At 63.8% G+C, this 18,696-nt stretch overlaps 1 protein-coding gene across 1 annotated transcript in view; it reads left to right on the top strand.

The window, feature by feature from the left end:
• Nucleotides 1–602: 602 nt before the first annotated feature.
• NOTCH1 (notch receptor 1) overlaps nt 603–18,696 on the top strand; it is a 43,539-nt gene continuing 25,445 nt past the window's right edge. Inside the window, exons 1-2 of the mRNA XM_072778712.1 lie at nt 603–740; nt 2,358–2,439. Of these exons, the coding sequence (XP_072634813.1) occupies nt 680–740; nt 2,358–2,439 (143 nt within the window). The 5' untranslated portion in view covers nt 603–679. The remainder of the gene's footprint in view (nt 741–2,357; nt 2,440–18,696) is intronic.

The raw sequence follows: 18,696 nt of genomic DNA, 5'->3' as shown, positions 1-18,696 counted from the left end.
GCCCCACTCGCCCCACTCAGCTCGCACCTCCTCGGCTATTGAGATGCAAATCTTTGTCAATTGTCGCCGAGCGCGGCGTAAGTCAGAGGCGGATCCTTCCGCAGTCCTGAACCAAACTTTTTGCCGCTGAAAACTTTCGAACAAGAAGTAGTCCCTAGGTCCGACCTCCGACGCCCCTTCGCCCCGCCGCGGCCCCCGGCCCCCGGGGGCCCGGGCGTCCGAGGCGCGCCCAGCTGCGGGGAGACGCGGGGAGGTCGCGGGGCACGCAGGGGCGCAGCCGGCGAGGGCGAGGGCGAGGGGTGCGGAGGGATCGGCAGGGCGGGCCCGAGGGGCGGGGCCGGAGGGGGGGCGGAGCGCACCGCGGCCTGCGCCTCACTAGTGCCTCGGCCGCGGGAGGGAGCGCAGGGGCGCGGGGCGCGGGCACGGGCGCGAGCGCAGCGGAGGAACGAGCCGGGGCGCGAGCCGGGCCCGAGGCCGCGAGGGCCCCGCGTCGCCCGCCCGCCCGCCCGCCGGGAAGCCGGGAGCCGCCGCCGCCGCCGCCGCCGCCGCCGCCGCCGCCGCCGCCGCCGCCGCCGCCGCCACCGCCGCTCGTGGGACCGTCCGGCGCGCCCCGTGCGCGGCAGCCCCGCTGTCCCGGCTCGGGAGGCCGCCGCGGGCAGCGGGCAGCGGGCGGGCAGGCATGCCGCCGCTCCTGCCTCCCCTGCTCTGCCTGGCGCTGCTGCCCGCGCTCGCCGCACGAGGTAGGCGCCCGCCCGCGAGCCCGCAACTTTCTGCGCCCTCCGGAAACTTTGGCGGCGCCTACGCGCGCGCCCCGGCCGGCCCGGAGCCGGCGGCAGGGGCGGGAGAGGGGCGCGGGGCGACCCCGGGCGCAGGAGAAGGACCGACGGGAAGGGCTCGCGCCGCCCGCGCGCGGAGCCGGTGTGAAGGAAGCCGGGCGCGGGGCGCTCGGAGCGCCTGGGACCCCGGCGGGCCCAGCCCTGGGCTCGCCCTCCGTCAGCCACGCGTGGGGCTTGCCGCCGGGGCAGGCGGGCTGGCTGCCTACTCCTTTTCGATTTGAATCGAGTCGGTTTTGGTTTCCTGTTGCTTTGGGGACCATTTATCTTTTTCGTCGCCTCTGGCCCGCGCCGGGGGCGGATGCCGGGCGCGGATGCCGGGCGCGGAGCGTGGGGTCCAGGCGCGGCGCTGCCCTTACGGAGCAATGCGGGGCGGGTGGGGCCGGGCGGCCTCAGCGCTCGGGAGGGCTGGCGAGGGAAGGACGCAGCACCCCCTTCCCACGCCCGATCGCCACCCCCGTCCCCGCTCCCATGCAGCTTGCCGGTGGGGGGGGGGTGCGGGGTGCGGAACACCCAGCCCCTACCGGCCTGACTTTCACTTTGCGGAGTTCAAGTTTAGAAATGTAGCGAGGGCTGAGAGGCCGTGGAGAAGGAACGCTTCTCTCTCCACTTCACATCAGGGATCCGGTGGTGACTGAGTCCTCTCTTCCCCTGAAAGTTCGTGGGGAGAATTAGCTCCCTGCTTCCAGAAGGTGGGGTTCCAAGTCACATCCCGTACCTGCACCCCCCCCCCCCAAGGGGCTTAATTCACAGGTCGCTGGTACCACGGGGAGGGAACGACTGGATTAATCCCTTCTTGGGAATGGGGTCGAATTCTTTCCAAATAGGGCATCTCCATCCTCCTCCCCTGGGTGTATCTGGGGGTGACCGACGCAGAGCAGGTATTGGGTGTCCTGGAGGCGGCTCCGGGTCCCCGAGGTGCAGCCCCACTGCCCCAGGAGGCGGCCCTGTTGACAATGGGCTGCTCTGATTCCGAGGCTGGCGCTTTTTCTGCGGGCGGGGCGTTGAGCTTTGCAGCTGTCGCCTTTTCCCACGAGCTGGGGTGGGGGGCAGTGTGGCCACCCCACCCCTCAGCACCGCCCCCTCCCAGAACATGTTTGAACTGCAAGACAATCTTGGTGGCTGGATAGGGGCCCTAGCCCAGTTGGGCTCCCCGTTGAAGATGGGTTGGGGGTGCAGAGTTTGGAAGAGTGGCCCAGGGACATCTCAGATTCCCTTCATTGTTGTCCAGATGGCATTTCAGGCCTCCTTGGCCCATATGGAGCATGACCTGTCCACCTGCCACCCTGCCAACCTGTTGCCCTCCCCCCGCCTCCCCGTTTCTGACTACAGAACTCTGGGCAGAATGTGGAAGCCCTTTGGGGTCCCCATTTGGGAGGGTTCCTGAGGTCCCCTGCCCCCAGCAACCCCGTGATGAGGCAGAGCTGTCTAGGTGAGGGGCTGCTGTACCCCTTGGGGTGGGCCTTTCCCTGGGCTGAGGGCCCTTGTGCCACCCAGGCTGATCTCTTGCCTCGCCCCTCCCAGGTCTGCGATGTTCCCAGCCCAGTGAGAGCTGCTTGAATGGCGGGAAGTGTGAAGTGTTCCTCAACGGCACAGAAGCCTGTGTGTGAGTACGCACCCCTGCGCCCCTGTGGGGACCTGTTGCTTTTGTCGGGAGCAGAGCCCCTGCCTTCTGCAGCAGGGGCCAGCAGGGACAGAACACTAGGCCATTGTCTTCTGGAGATGGCCCAGAAGGCTGGGCGCGGTCACGTGCTACTTTTATTGGACAAAGTCTGGCAATTACTTAATCACCAGCAATTATGCTGCGTGTGGAGCTGGTCTGGCCGCTGGAGGTTCGAGCACGCCTTGTGCACCACCTTGGACTCCTGGGGTGCTAGGTGGGGATTCCCAGCACCCCGTTTCTTCCTAAAGTCTCTGAGAAACGACTGCCCTGCCAGGGGAGGCTGTGGACCTTTAGAGAAGCCCTGCCCATAGGGGTGCCTCCCGAAGATCAGCCAGTGCTGACCCTCACAGAAATGGGCTGTTTCAGCCCCACCCCTCTGGGCCCTCTGCGGCCTCTAGCACCCCCTCTCCAACCTCAGGTGAGGTTGGGGAACTCTTCGGGAGCCCATCTCATAGGTTAGGGGTGGGTGGGAGTGTACCTGCCAGAGCTTGGTCTTTGTCTTGGCATCTGTAGCTTCAGCCCTGCTGCCATCCGGCCCATCACCTGCTGGGCTGGTCCGCAGCTGGAGTGGGAATGTGTGTGTCCTGCGGGGGCGCCCCCGCCTCGGGCGGGGAGTCCTGTTAGAGTCCGCACCCTGCCTGCCCATGCACCCTCGCCTGTGTGCCCTGCCTGCCCCTGCGCAGCGGCCTCACCAAAGTTTTTCTGTTGTGGCTGGTGCCCTTCAGCTTGACTTCTTCCTTGATGGGACTATGAGGTGGTGCTTGGTGGCTGGAAAAAGGTCCCCTCCTCCCGCCGGGGCGCAGGGCGGGGGTGGGGGTGGGGGGCACAAAGGAAGCAAGGGCTCCCCAGCCGGTCCTGGGTCCTCCTCAGCGTGCTGCATTCCCACTGCCGAGGGCCCCTTCCCTTGACAACCCTTGGCCCGTGGGCAGGCAGCCCCTCCTTCGCTGCCCCCACCCTCCCCAAACTGAAGCCAATTAAACAGGTCTGTGAGCAGTTTAATAGACAAAGAGGATTGTGTCTTTGTCAGACGCTAATGAATGCACACTACTTTTTTTTTTTTTTTTTTTTTTTTGCTTTTTTGGGGCCTTTTTCTTTTCCTCCAGAAGCCTCACCGACGCTTGATGCCCTAAATCTTGTTTCCTTTCATTCAGAGACCGACAGCTGGGATTCAGGGGAAGCGCAGCGGCTATTGTTGGGAGGCGGATTAATGCCGTGTGATTAATTATGCGTGGCTTCCCAGAATGCACGACTCCCTTCCCGCCGGCCCTGTGCCTGCTCTGGCTGCCCGCTCACCCATGGGGCGTGGGGGGGGTCTCTGTACTTCTGCCGAGCGCTTTGGGAAGGCAGGAGGGGTGCTGTGCTGGGGAGGGTGGGAGTGGTCTCCTATCTCTGCCACCGAGGAGGAGCAGGGACAGCCCAGCCCCAGGGGACACTGGGGTGTCTGGGGGCTGAGCCTGGGCTACAAGGGGATGCCTTGGGGTGCAGGCTATTGCAGCCCCCTCCTTGGCATTGGAGTGAGACACTTCAAGGGGACAGGGCAATAGTGCAGCATGTTCTCCTGCCCCTCAATCCTAGAGCCTGCCTGCCCAAGCCTGGCCACTGCTCAGGGCTTGGGTGCTGGCCTTGTCTCTTCCCCGGGGCCTGGTGCTCCCCCCTCTCCTTGGCGGGAAGCCTGCCTCAGTCCCGCCTGGCACTCAGCCAAACTCGGCCCACAGAGACCCCATTGTGCACACCCCACAGATCCACTTAAAAGGCGGAACGGAAGCACCATCCTCAGAGGCCCTACCTCTGGGTGGCACTGTGTTGGAGGCCAGGGACCAGAGTGGGGACAGGGTTCCAGCCAGGCCCCGCCATGGAGAGGCCACTTGTGGCCACTGCTGTGAGGGGCCGTGGTTCCCTCTGCCCCATGGCCTGTGCCCTCTGCTGGGACCTTCTGTTCCCTTGAGACCCCAGAACATCTGCCAGTGTGGGAGGCCCCACTCTCCTGGCTGAGCAGCAAAGCACCTTCTTTTCTCAAAGGTGTTAGGGTGCCAACCTGAGAGTATGAGTTCTAATTCTGTAGTGCTCATCCTGGACTCTCAGGAAGCTTTTTGATGTTTTGGGTTGGTTTGCTGGCTCCCTATGGATCAGATGTGGGAAACGGTGGTGTCACAGGGCCAAGCGTGTTAGTACCTGGTGAATCATGTTTCCACCCCAAAAAGAAGGAACCTTCCCCCAGAAGCCACCTGTTAGGTGGCTGCAGGGCTCAGGATTGGTGTGAACGCCTTCCCAGGATGTCACCAGGTGGCTGAGGCATGGCAGACCAAGGGCTGCCTGTCCCTATGGGCAGAATGCTGTTTCTGGACAGCTGCCATATGCGGTGGCCCTGCAGGTGGGCCCAAGGTGGTCATCGCAGCCCTCGCCAGGCCTGTCAGTGCACAGGGGGGGATGCTCAAGTGGGGCCCCTCTTTTGTTTGAGGGAGGGAGAGGCCTGAAGGGACTGTTGTCCGGGTGAGCATGCATTCTCGGTGTGAAAGGCTCAGAGGAGCTGCCCGGACCTGCGTTGGGGCCCCAGAGTGGCTAAGAGAGTCCCCCTACCTGCAGGGAAGTCTCCTCCCCTGGGGCGTCTTCCAGGCAATCGCAGAAGCAGGGTGAGCACCTGGGAGGGATGGCCAGCTGGGTGGCCGGTGGTGACCGTTAGCTTGGGATCATCCCATCCTTGAGGTCTGGCCCCACCACCCACCAGGTCTGTGACCCCGGGTCATCAGGTCACCTGAACTCTGACTCCCCATCTGTAATATGCGGCTGACCCATGTTTGATCTCTGCCATGGTGCGGGGATTGCATAAGAGCGGCGAGCTTCAGGCCCCCGCCACCAGGGTCCACGCCCCTCTGGCCTCCCTGCCTTCTCCTTTTGAGCTGACACGGCTGGTTTCAGGATCCTCATTCTCGAATGTTTAGTTGGTGGATGAGTTAATTCAGAGAACCCAGGAGGTGCTGCCTGGGGAGGGCTCCTTGACTCTGAGGCGTTCATCACCATGGCCTTGGCTCTGCCCCGTGCTTCTCTTTGCTTTTTTCCAAAGAGGCTGTTGAGTGCCGCCACGTGCTGGGCTGTGCCCTGGGCGTCGGCTCTGGGGCTCAGGTCAGACAGCCCCGGCCCTCGTGGAGGTGACTTTGTGGGGCAGCAGACGACAGCACGTGGGTGTGACTAGTCAGGCAGAGGTAAGCGCCGTGGGCGGGGCAGCCCGACCCAGGCCTGACATGGCCCCTAGCAAGCCTGTGGCACCACATGGGTGTCCTACCAAGGTTGTGGAGTGCAGAGTGGTACCTGGCGCTGCCTCTCCCTGTCCCCGACACCTGCGATCCTAACCGCGGCCCCAAGCTGTCCCTGGCCACTGTTCAAGGAAGCCAATGGACGACTTCCCTTTCCAAGAGGAGGTTCAGAGGCTGGGGGGCGGGGTGGGGGAAGTGACTTGGCCATCGGCCCTGGGCTCCTGTCACCTGGGTCCTGGGTCGGCAGTTTCCACTGAGTCACCTGGGAGTCTTGGGGGAGGAACAGGCCAACGCTCACAGTTGCTGTGGGGTTTCCTCTGCGTCTGCCTTGCTGGGGCCTCCGGGCCCCGGGTAGAAACACATGTGCTAGACACCTAACCCAGTGTGAGCCAGACCCGCTCCTCTACCCACCTGCTTTGTGCGGGAGATGTCAAGGACATACCTCCTTGGAAGGAGGACGCCTCCTGGGGCCAGGCCCAGCCCCTGAACAGCAGCTAACAGTTTTCCCACTGAAAATAAATATCTGTTTTGTAAAAGAGAAAGGAAACTATGCCCTTAGCAGGAAGAGGGTGGAGCCGGGCCAGCACTTGACGGAGGAGCAGCCCTTCAGCGGGACGCGGGAGGCACGGTCTGGGTGTGGGGACCCCCAGCAGCTGGCGGCAGGAGAGGGGCCCGCGGGATGACCCTGCTCCACATCCCCAGCACCAGGGCATAGAGCCAGGACCCCCCGGGAGCCAGCACTGGCCCCTCTTAACTGTGCCATTGGCGGGTAGGGGAGCCTGGCTGGCCGGTGGGGCCCCCCAGGCAGTGCTGGGCCCAGGGCTTGCACCCTTCTGGGGTGGGGAGGGCACCTTTCCTGTTTCATGTCTTGTCTATAAATAGTGAAAGGATGTGGCTTTGCAGAGCTGATTGAGCATCTAGATTGCTTTCCTCAACAACGTAACAGTAATAACTCCACGCACAGACAGCTGCTTTTATCCGGCCTCATAAAACCCCTGGCAGACATTACTCAACTGGCCCACACCCCCTCCAGGGGGTGGCCAGCTCTGCTTGTCTCTTCCTTTAAAGCCAGTTTACAGGTGGGAAAAACTGAGGCTGACAAGGGGAGAGGCCGGGGTGGGGGTGGGGATCTGAAGCCAGCTTACATCAGCCCTCACCTTTGTGTTCAGGCACATCCATAACTTCCCAGAGGCTTCAGGGGGCGGCCAGCTTTAGGGTATCATGACTGTAGGTCTGGATGTGTCTGCTGGTCCTGAAGTGCCCTGAGACAGCCGAGGCTTGACAGGGCTGATGGGAGACGTGGGCCCAGCCTGGCTCTGCTTGGCTGTGCCCCCTCAGACACATATCTCCTCCGTGGGCCTCAGTTTCTCCCTCTGTGTGTGAGGGAGCTGGGTTTGGTGGCCCCTGGAGATCGCCCCCCAGCAGTGTCCCAGCAGGACCTGGGGATGGGCCTGTAAAGCCCTGGATGCCGAGGGCACCCCTTGGGGAGTCAGGCCTGGCCATGCGGCAGGGCAGGTTCCAGGGCAGGTTCTACCAGTCTGGGGCCAAGCTCTGGGTTCCCTGCAGGGAAAGGAGTGCCTTTTGGGGAGGAGCTAGAGATCCCCAGGTGTCCTGGAGGAGTGCAGGCAGGCCCAGGAAGGCCCTCCCTGAACAGGCTTCTGGGTCTCCTCAGGACCTTGACCCCCTGCCCTGCTCCGAGGACACGGGGGTTGACAGGTAGATTTGGGGGTGCCAGGATCAGTCACATGCATCATAAATGTTGCTGTTTCAGCCACTGCAAGTGTGCAATTCAGGGGCATTTAATACGTTTACAAGGCTGTGCCACCACCAGCGTGGTCTGCTTCCAGAGCTTTGCCCCCTGCCCTACACCCCCCACCCCGGCCCCTGCTCTCCCCTCAGGGCTGCTCTCTGGCTCTGAAACATCAAGTCTGCATTGGCCTTGCCTGCCCCCAGCACCTACTAAGTGCTCCATAATGGCCCTCCTCCCGCCACACCCCTGCAGTGCCAGCTCTGCAGCCTTGCGTGCTCCTCCCCTGGGCTGGCCCCGCAAAGTGCATCCAGTCCTTGCGGCTCAGCCCTAGCAGGGCCTGCTCTGCTCCCTATCTCTGGAGGTACCCGTCCTGGATGTTTCCTGTCCCGCCCTGGCGGCTGCTGTGTGTCTGTGTGAGCCCACCTGGCCTGGACACCACGTCAGGGCTTCTGCCCTCCTAGCAAGGGCACAGCCTGCCCGGGACTGTCACGGGTGGCTTGGCACAGGGCACCAGCACCCAGGTCCTTTACGGTCTGGGGTTGACATTCACAGGAGGTGGGGGCAATGGGTGTTGGAATGCTTCCTGAAAAACTGGCATTCTTTTCTGGACCTGTGTGACCAGCCAGCAGTGCTAGTGCCCCTGGCGTGTCCCCGGGGAGTCGCCCAGGAAAGCTGGACACGCCCGTGGTCCCAGCCCGCTCAGGGTCCACGTTTACTTGCAGCCTCTGCTCCCACGGGCCACCAGGCACATGGGGCTGCGGAGCTGGCATTGCAGGGACGTGGTGGAGGAGGGCTTTGACAGAGCATTTAGTAGGTGCTGGGAGTGTCAAGGCCGCTGCAGGCCCTACCATGTGGGAGCAGAGACACAGTGTTTCAAAGCCAGACTCCCGGGCAGACAGCAGGCCTGAGAAGAGTGTGTGCGTTCATCACCCACTGCCTGAAAGACTCGGTGCTGTGGGGAGGGCTCCCCGCCTGCATGTGCCAGGCCTGCTGCAGCCCTGGGCTGCATCCATGGGGGGTGGGGTGGGTAGGGGGTGGGTGTCGAGCACAGGGGCGGGATAGGTCAGCAGGCAGCACAGCCCCAAGCAGAGGGTGAGGGCAGGAGCACAGTTGGGGCCCTTGGTCCCCAGCCGCACCCCCTGACTGCTTCCCAGTCTCTTCCTGGATTCTCAGGGTCAGCTCAGAGGTACCAGGTGTGGCCCTACTGAGGGCACTGAGCCCCACACAGGGTGAGAGGGGCTAGGTGCCTGGTCCCTTGCTTGGCGACACAGGTGGAGTCCCTCCAGTTGCTTTCTGGGCTGAGGGAGGCCCCATGTCTTCTGTAGGGCAGCAGAGTGGGCTGGGGGCCCTTGGCTGAGAGGCTCCTGGTTGGGCCTACTTGGAAGTGTTAGCATCCTGACTCATCCCCTGGGGGGGGGGGGGGGTTCTTTCTGTGCATTTCCGAGACCCGTGGAATTCTGGGGCAGAAACTTCCCCCTGCTGTTTCCCCACTGAGTGGTTCTTTTGACCCTGCACCCACTGCTCCTAGGAGGGCAGCATTCTGGCAAAGGTGGCCCCCAGACTTTCCCCCCAAGCCCAGGCAGGGCTCAGCAGGGATCAGGATGGCAAGTGATTAGCACTTTAGAGTGAATTAGGATAATCGAAGTCCTCTCCCTGCTTCCTCCCTGATGCAGAGGGGAAGGTGGAGCCTCCCTCAGCAGGCAGCCTGCCCCCTCCAGCCCCCACAGCCATTTGTTGTGCTATGGGTCCTGAGCTCTCCTGGGCTGCCGGCTGGGGGCTTTCTATGGAGGTCAGACCCAGGCCCTCCTTCCCCCAGCAACGGAGGCAGCTCTCTGTGGGGCTCACAGCTTCCAGGAAGAAGCACCTGGGGTCCTGGTTTCCAGTGGGCCTTGCTGGGGGGCAGCCCAGCTTGCACACTTGCAGTTCCCAAACCCCAGCGTCCCTCAGACACAGCTGCCAGCCCCCAGCCCGGCCTCCATGTGGGAGGCCCCATACAGCACTGGCCCAAATGCTGCTTTGGACCATTCACCCGGAGAGCTCACCCTGCCAAGATGGGGTCCCTCGACCACCCACGGGATACCTGCCAGCTCGCCTGGCAACGCATACACAGGTGGCTCAGAGATGGCTGGGCGCCGGGTGGGTGCCACTATGATCGGCTGGAGGTCACAGAGATGCTCACCAGAGAAGTGGCCGTGTGCCATGTGGGCCTGGGGCTGAACACGTCCTGGCCACATTCTCACGAGTGGGTGAGAGACCTTGTGCCCAGTGGTCCCTGCTTACCTGGGGAGGGGGTGTGTGGCCATCAGTGGTGGGTCGTCCCCAGTGCTGCACTTAGTTGGGGTTTTAAGCCGCTAAACGGTCCTCTTGTTGCTCTGTTGACACTGCTGATTTCCTGAGCAAACTACTCCCCAACGGGCAGAGCCAAGCAGAGGTCATGTTCATCCCCCTGTGACAGCAGCGGGCCTGGGACGGCTGGGGTTTGAGTGGCCACAGAACCTGTGAGACACCCCCACCCACCCACCCACCCACCCACTCACCCTGAGAATTCTGGGAGCCACATGGGGGTCATGCGGCAGGATGGCAGGAAGTGACGGCGGGGGCCCTCCGGCCCTCGGCTGCTCCATCCCCTGGAGACCTGTCCTGGCCTGGGCAGTAACTCAGCTGCTGGCTTCCTGCTGCCTTCACCCCTCGGTTGGTCGTGGCCCGGTCTGTGTCACAGCTGAGCCACAGGCGTCTGCCCAGGAGCCAGAACCCAGTGCCTGGCTAGACCCGCTGTGAGCTGTGAACCATCTGGCTTCCAGAGACTGCTGGGGGTGGGGTGGGGCAGGGTCCTGTTTGCCCCCACTTGTGCCAAGCTGGGGGCCCAGGACAGAAAGTTGCTGGGAGGGAGCCGCACAGGCCCCCCACCAGTCGGGCCAGGCTGCAGAGGAGCAGCGGGGCAGGGGCAAGGGGGTGGGGGCGAGGGTGTTAGGAGGAGTCCCCGAAGTTCAGGGGCAGGGGGAGCAGCAGCTGGTGGCCTCTGGAAAGGTCTGTCCAGGCTTGCACAGCAGGCCCGTCCTGGGGCTGGGGACCTGCCTCCCACCATTTCCTCTGCGTCGTTTGCTGGTGAGCGGAAACTGCAGTTACTGGAAATGAGAGGTTTGGGGAAGAAGCCAGGGTTTTGAGTATGTGTTTTTCCCTGACGGCTTTTCAGTAAGAGAGCAGAGCTCAGGCCCTGTGGTGGGGATGGTCCTGCCGCCCATCACCCCTCCCCTGGGGCCTCGTCTTCCCTCCCTCTGGGTGAGCTGACTACCTCTGCGCCTTCCGGGTCAGCTGGAGGGCGCCTCCACCTGTCTGACAGGGCCTTGGCTCTCACAGGGCGGGGCTTCCCCCCCTTAACTTCCCCTCCCTTTGTCTGGTGGTCAGAATGAGGGCAGGGAGGGCAGGGCGGCCTCAGCCCGTCTGCTGGGAGCCAGGTGGGGAGGCCAGGCCGGGCCACACGTCAAGACATCTGCCTGTGGCCCGGGGCTCAGCGAGGCAGTGTCCCCCTGGAGGCCCAGGGCCCGGGCTCCGCTCTGGCTCCACACCGGTGTTCGGCAAGGACTGAGAGGTGCACACCTGAGCTTGGGCTGGCAGTGGGGGTGGGCACAGAGCCGGACGTGGAGGCGGTGGAGGCTGGAGGCTGGTGCGTGCTGTGGAGTGGGTGACCCCCTCACCTCCCCGAGCTCCTCTCCATCAGGGAGGGTGGGGACCTGGCGCCTTGAGCCCCCTGAAGTGCCCCACAGAGCCCTGGCAGGTGAAGGTGTGGCCCTCACCACCTGTCTGGGGTTCTCCTAAGTCAGCATCTGTGTGGGTTCACACGTGGCTCTAATGTGGATTGGTCTCACGTGCCCCCCACCCCGTTCCCCCGATGGAACCCATCGGTTCCTCACACTCCAAGGCCTTGTCTCAGAGACTAACTCTGCCCCAGCATTTGGGCGAGGTCATGCTAGGGCAGGTCAGGCCCTGCCCCTCCCACTTTGCCTCCAGAGGGCCCTCGACCTGTGCCAGCTGTCCCAGGACACCTGGGTGTCCCCAGATGGTGATTGTGAAGGTCCCACCCTCACCTCCTCAAGGCCAGCCCGGGTCCTGTCTTCTGGCATTTGCTGTGTCCTAGGGCACCACAGCCAGTGCGCAAACCTGAGGGGTGTGGGGCCTGGTCTGTGGGGGCCTGAGTGGGGAGAGGAGGCCAGTGTGAAAGGGGCTGGTGAACAGTGCAGGGTGGGGGTGACCCCTGGAGCCACACTGAGCATGTGCCTGTGGTCCGGCTTAGCCAGAGGCAGCCACCGCTGGCTCTGCCAGGATCCCTGTGGTGTCCCGGGAGCCTCGTCGGCGTGCAGTGGGGGGCAGGCTGGGCGTGAGCTTGCTTCGGTGCATGCATACAGGTGGGACATGAACACGTGGGGGCGGGAGCCCCGGGGGTCCAGCGCCCGCATGACCAACCCTCCTGCTGACAGGGCTTGCAGAGGAGCCGGGGCCCAGCAGCGTCCCACCTGCTGGCTGGCTGGGAGGCTTCCTGATTCCCAGACCTCTCACCCAGAACCCCAGCCCCCACCCGGGGTTTTGTGTTTCCAGCTGAGCTTGTGGGATATAAGAATGCATTGTCTGCTCCAGTCCTCTGGGCCCTAGATCAGATGGTCAGGTGAGAAGCCCAGGCTCCTGGGCAGGGCATCTGGGGTGCAAAGGACACACTCCTTCCTCCTCTACCCATGGAGCTCCTGCTGGACCCTTGGCTGCCCCTAGGGGGGTGGCCCTGCTCTGGCAGCCTCTGGGTGACCAGCTCCTGGCCACCATTGGCAGCAGGAGAGGTTAAGAGCCACATTCTAATCCAGGTCATCCGTGGGAAAATGTGCCTGAACCCTGGTTTTCTTGTCTGTGAATCGGACCCTGTGTGTACCTGCAGGGCCATCCTGGGAATCCAGCAGGGTGAGGCTGCTGGGGCCATCATCCTGGAACCTATGTGAGGGGTCCCTGGTGACCTCCCCAGACGATGGGCAGGAGCTAAGATACCCCTGAGTGTCTGCCCTGACCAGCCAGGGGGTCAGGCCATCACCATGTGGCCTTCTCTCTCCACATCCCCTGAAATGGCATCTGCTCCCGGGAGCAGAGGTGGGAAGTTGCCAGAATTGGTTCTGGCTTTGGTGGGGAGCTCAGTCTGCAATCACTGACTTAATTAATCGAGTTTTGGATTAAGCCCTCCCAGTAGCCCCGTGAGTCTGTCGATTCCTTCGTTGCATCTGAGCGATTGGGGGTGTGGGTCTGAGCTCTGCCCCGCTTGACAGCAGAGGGGCTGGCGGGGGCGGGGGGAGCGGCAGGCCTTGGGGAGAGCCCAGGAGAGGACACATGTTTCAGCCCTGCCTCTAGTTTGGGGCTGAATTTTGAGGGGACCATGGGTGCGATCTCTGAGTGGGGGGTGGACAGCAGACTTTTCTCACATGCCTCACTACCACAGAGCTTTCTTATGACCCTGGAGGACCCTGTTCTTCCTGGCTGTGCCAACCAGGGTTACCCCGTGCCCTGCTGCTGGGCCATCGCAGGCAGCTGCTGACCTCCACGCTGGCCCCTCCCTCCCTTCAGACAGCTAGCTGCTTGCTTCCCACGTCCAGGGTGGGGTGGCTCTGAGTGACATGGGGACAATGAGCCATCGGGGGCATTGTTTTCTCTGTGGTGGGAAAGGTGGCTTCCCAGGAGGGCAGATTCATCCCCCACACAAAGGGCTTCCCCCAGGGCCAGGGAAGGAAGCCGGTGCTTTTCCTGCACTTCCTCTTCCCAGCATATTTTAGACCTTCCAAAGATGCAGCTCAGGGAAAAGATTCCAGACAAAGTGCCGGCAGGACCGTCAGCCGCTGTTGGGGCCGGAAAGCCTGGACCCTGGGTCGCGGTGGGCAGGCTGCACACCCTCAGCTGCCCTGCACTGCTTGCTGCCGCCCTGCTGGCCTGGGAGGAGGGTGTTGCCCCCTGGCCTCTCCTGAGGCCCTGGAAGCCAGGGGCCCGGCTCTACCCACCCCCACCTGTGCTGTCGAGGTGGGGGTGGGGAGGGGATTGCAGAGGGCTATCTTTGGGGCCTGGAGCAGGCAGAGGCGCTGGCCGGGCCCTACAGGAGGAGCTGAGGACTTTTCATGCTCTGGCTCTTGGTCTGGGGACTTTGGGGTGAGGGCAGGGGACCAGGGCTCCCTTGTCCTGGTTCTCACATCTCTCCCCAGAGCTGAGCTGTCCCACTTGTTCCCACTTGGAAAGGACCCCAGGTCCCCAGACCAGGCACAGTTGGGAGAAGCCCACAGAGGTCACCCAGCTCCCCACCTGCAATGAGCACATGATCACCTAGCCAATGCCTCCTGAAGACGGATGGCCCCCCTGAGGTGGAGGTGGCGGGGCCTTGGACTGGCCTCTGCCCAAGGGAGGGGCTGAGGTCCCAGGAACCGTCCCCCCCCCAGCCTTGACTAGAGAAAGACTTGGGCTCACTGACCCCATCATTCATGGCCGTATGTCTGGGGACCTGGGGTCTGATGCCTCTCTGTCCCCAGTCTGCCCATGTGGCCAAGAGCCACCCCCCCACTCCCGCCAGTCCACAGGTGACCCCATTTAGGTGGGTGGGGACATGGGAGGTTATTTTCTCCCCAGGCCAGGAGGCGCTCGCAAACTCCTGGCCAAGCTGCCCGGGATGGGTGGGCCCTAGCTTTGTGACCCGTGTCCATGGTTTGGGTGGAAAGCGATGGGCCTTGGTGGGCCTTTGCTGAGCATCACAGGATGGGGCTCTGGGAGGGGCAGGAGCCAGCGTGCTCCCCACCCATTGTCACCAGTAGACTCCAGGATCAGATCGTTGAGTTGGTTGGCCCCCACACAGCAGGGCCCCAGACCCCTTCCTGGGCAGAAGGCTCAGGTGGCAGCAGGGGGATGTGGGGAGGGGGCTTCTAGGCAGGCACACTGCTGCCGGCAGAGCCAGGGCCCTGTGGGGACTAGGGAGTGTCTAGGGTGGCAGGCAGGACCCCCCAGGCCCTGCCCAGGCCTCCCTGAGGGCAGGCAGCTTGGGGGCAAGGGTCTGGTGAGGAATTAACCCCCTTGTGCTGCTCTGGGGTAACCATTCTGCTGCCAGGATGCAGCTGTGGTGGCCATGGTGGCAGGAAGATGGGTGGGGAGCAGGCCTTCCCTGCTATACCAGGGGTCGTTCTGCTGGGGACAGGTCGACTTGGTGAAGGAGGGGAGGTCTGATTACATACAGATGGGTCCTTACAGCAAGGAGCCGGGGTTCAGGCTGCCCGGTGGGGTGGGGAAGGCTGTCCCTCACTGCATCAGGAGGCACCTTTGGAGGCCTCCCACCCCCTGCCTGGCCCTGCACACGAGCACTGCTGCCATGTTCCTGTCCTGGCAGGGTGGGTCCTCCTGTGCAGGGTCGTCCTGGGTCTCCACAGTTTTCCTTAAACATGTAACTGAGCAGCTTCAATAAACACATTCCCAGGGATGCGGTAAATCACGCATGAAACAAATCCAGCGCTGGCAACAGTGAATCCCCTCTGCCCTAATGGTTGGGTCGCCGGGTGACATGCACTAGGGCCCTCTGAGGGGCCAGCCTGCTACACTCAGGGGAAACTGAGGCCCAGGCGGGCAGAGTGGGATGGGGAATCCCTCCTCTGATGGGACTGCATTTCAGCTGTGCCCCAGAAAGGCCTCTGCTGGGGGCTCTCGGGCTCCTCTCGCAGACAGGGTTCCACGTAATTCCGCCCCGCCCCCCCCCCCAGCTGGCCAAGGCACAGGCCCTGTGCTCACCCCGTGTTCACCCTGGGGCCACAGACTCCTTGAGGGCAGAGCCCACTCAGCACCCCTGGCTGCTCCCACCCCTTCTCTCTCCTAGTTTGGGGCTGGGAAGCTGTTGTGTCCTGTCCCAGGCCCAGTCCGTCCCCCAGGGCTGGCAGATGGCCGCTTGGCTTAGGAAAACAGCACAATTTAGAATTAGTCCCGGGTGAAAGGTCACAGCAACATCTGCCTCCGGATGCTTTCTGGAGTTGCATTTCTATGGAGTGGCGCTGGGGGGGAGGGGAGGGCGCTGGGCGGGGAGAGGACGCTGGGGGGCGGAGCCCTGAGCCCCACTGTGGAAATACTGAGGAACAAAGTGTGCCCGCTCAGGCCGGTGACAACAGGCCCCATCAACCATTTGGCGCTTGTCAGCTGGGCAGGGTGGGGTGTCTGCCAGAAGCTGCCCCCCTCCCGGAGCCCCCACCCGACCTGTCACTCACCTGTTGAGGCCAGCATGGGCCAACCCAACGGATGGATGGGAGGGAGAGAGGGCAGGTCTTGAGGCGCAGGTGCTGGCTGGCTTCTGGGAGGAACCCTGAGTGCTGTAGGGGGCTCTCCACACCCCGGCCAGGAGGGGGGTGCAGGTCAGCGGGAAGTATTGTTCGGGTCAGTGGGGGCCCCTCTGGGAAGTCTCTGACCTCCACGGCAGGCATTGGGTTCAGTGTCCTCTGCCAGGCCTGGTGCCCATCCCCACCAGTGCTACACTGCCCCCTGAGGCAGGCCTGGAGGCCTGACTGGCCAGGTCCAAGAAGGGGCCTCCCTGACCTATCAGTCCTCCCAGGGAAGTCTGCTGCGTGGGCAGAGGGGGCTGCAGGAGTCCATCGTTCCGGAAAGTGCTAATGCTACGGGTGGGGATGGAGGTGTGCAAGGTGTGCATGGCTGCAGAGGAGAGAGGTGGTTGGGCTGGAAGCTTCCCGGAGCTGGGGAGGGGGGGTCCATGTGGGGGAAGGATAAGGATGGTCTCCAGCAGCTGGGGGGGTACCCACAGTGGGGGAAGTATGGCCTCCAGGAGCTGGGGGGTGGGTAAGAGGACAGCCTCCAGGATCTGGGGGGAGTCCCTTGGTTGGGGAGGGACGGCCTCCAGGACCTGGGGGGACCCCACTGTGGGGGAAGGACGGCTTCCAGAACTGGCCCAGAGGTGCTCCACTGGCCTCCAGTCCCAGACCCCGTGCCTGGCTCAGTGCTTCCTCTTGGCTCAGGCTCCCGGCCGAGTCCTGGTCTGGTGTTGTACCTCGCACCCTACGCTCTCTCCACACAGCATCTGCCTCCACTGTCCCGCCTCCAGGGGCTGCTCCTCCCCTCGTGGCCCTGCCTGGCCTGGAGCTGGGGTGCCAGTGGTGGATGGAGCCAGCCCGGGCTGGGCAGCATGCCTTCACGCTGGTGTCTGCCCGGCCTGGGCAGGAGTGGGGAAGACAATGGGCCTTCTCAGAGGCCGCTTCCCCCCACGGAGGAGCCTCCTGGCTCCTGCCCCACCCGCCCTGGTTGGCGGCCCGCCGCGCCCGGCTGGGAGCAGCTGCCGCCCGCGTCCCCGGCCACAGGCGCACCTGCTCCCTGGGCAGCCTTTGTCCACACTACCAACGACGCCTGATTTATTGGCATGTTTTCCCTCGCTGGCCGGCCTAACCCAGCCCCATTGGCTAGGATGTGACCCGTCCAGGTGGGTTGTCCCGAAGTCTTCCTGCGGGAGCCCTGCCTGGGAGCAGGGGTGACCAGAGAGCAGGGGCCCATTCACCGGGACACCGCCCCATGGCTGGAGGCCTTGGGGTATGCATCCAGGCTGAGCTTTCCGGCCCATCGGGGGATGCCCAACACCCTGACAAGGATCAGTCTAGGGTCGAGGGGACCCAGGGACACCCCCCAGGGACCACGGAGGCTTCCCTCCCCCAAAGCCAGCAGGGCTGAGAGTCGGGGTGCGGAGTAGACAAGGCAGGCTGCCGCCCTGTTTGATGACCAAGCGCCCCCTATCCAGCACCCACCTCCAGGCCACTCGGTTAGTGGCTGGGAAAGAAAAAAGAGCCTTTTCTCCAAGTGGGAGCGGTGGCCAGCTCCCGCCTGACAATGGGTGGCATTGATGGGTTGGGGGAGGTGCTGCCTGGTGCCCCCCCCATCCCCCTGCCGCTTCTCCCTGGCTCCCTGTGCTGCTTAGGCCGGGACCAGGCTGTCTGTAACTGGAGCCCAGGGCCACCCTCCCTGAGTCATGCAGTGCGGGAGACCCTCACCCCTGCCAGAGCCCATGCCCCGCGGCCCGCTTCCCCAGGACAGCTGCCTCCCTGGGGCCCCATCTGCCCCAGGCATCGGGTTTTCCTTCAGCCACTTGGTCTGGGGCTGTGGGCTCCTGGCAGCAGGCGGTGGATCAGGGTGGTCACTTTGCGTCATCCTCGTCTGCCTTCCCCAAGTGTTGCCGCCACCTCTGAAAACCTGCAGGAGACAGATGCATCCCAGGCCTTGGGGGCAGGTGGGGGGGGGGGCGGGTGCACTGCCCAGTTGCTGAGACCCCGAGACCCCACCCCTGCAGGTGTGGTTCTAGCCCCTGGGGCAGGCGGGAGGGGAGGCTGTGAGGACATGAGGACCGGCAGGCTGCCTTCTGCTGAGGGTGGGGGTCCCCAGCACCCCTGGGCAGCCCCTTCTTGCCTGGGCTCTGGAAGGTGGGATGTTTCCATGCTCAGGAGAGCCCTTCCCTCCTCATCTGGGGCCCTGAGGCTCCCTCTCAGCCCCCGCCTCCCTGGTGCCCAGAGCTGTGGGTGTAGCGTCAGGGCTGCCTTCCCAGGCCACGGAGGCGGGGGCGGGCTGGGGGCGGGCTGGGGGCACGTTATGCCTCAGAGGCTTCGCCCCTGGGAAGAACAATGCCTGGCTGGTCCCAGAGCCTTCAATGAGCTTCGCCTTCCAGGCAATGCCACCGGATGACCTTGGTGGGCACGTTTTGGCCTGGGCTCCAGAAGTGGGGCCAACAGGTGGCTGGGGGAGGGCAGGGTGGGGGGTGGCATGCCTGAGTCCCGTTACTGCAAGGAAGCCATGAGATGCCCGCCCCTCCTGGTTCATCTGCTCCTGTTGGAGCCTGGGCAGTGTGTTTGGGGCAGGGCACAGACCTGGTGGCCTTCATCTTCCCTTGCCATCCCCCCCTCCCCCGCCCGGGGCAGCTCACCAAGAATTCCGGAAGGATGCTCTTCCCCACATCTTGATTATCTTGCTGTGAAATGGATGTCTGCTCTGGGCTCACGTCGCCTGGGCCTTGTGAAGACTTGATCCCGAGGGTGGCTGACCGTGTCTGGGCGCAGAGTGTGGGGGGAGGGGGCGCCAACTGTGTCCGGGGCGGTATTCCCGTGGGATCACACACACACACACACACACACACACACACACACACACACACACCCAGCAGAAAGAATTCCA

This window comes from Canis lupus, chromosome 16 (genome assembly GCF_048164855.1).
Source record: "Canis lupus baileyi chromosome 16, mCanLup2.hap1, whole genome shotgun sequence".
Lineage (NCBI taxonomy): Eukaryota > Metazoa > Chordata > Mammalia > Carnivora > Canidae > Canis > Canis lupus.
The sequence above is the reverse complement of the archived record's forward strand: the minus strand, read 5'-3'. Positions and strand labels throughout refer to the sequence as shown.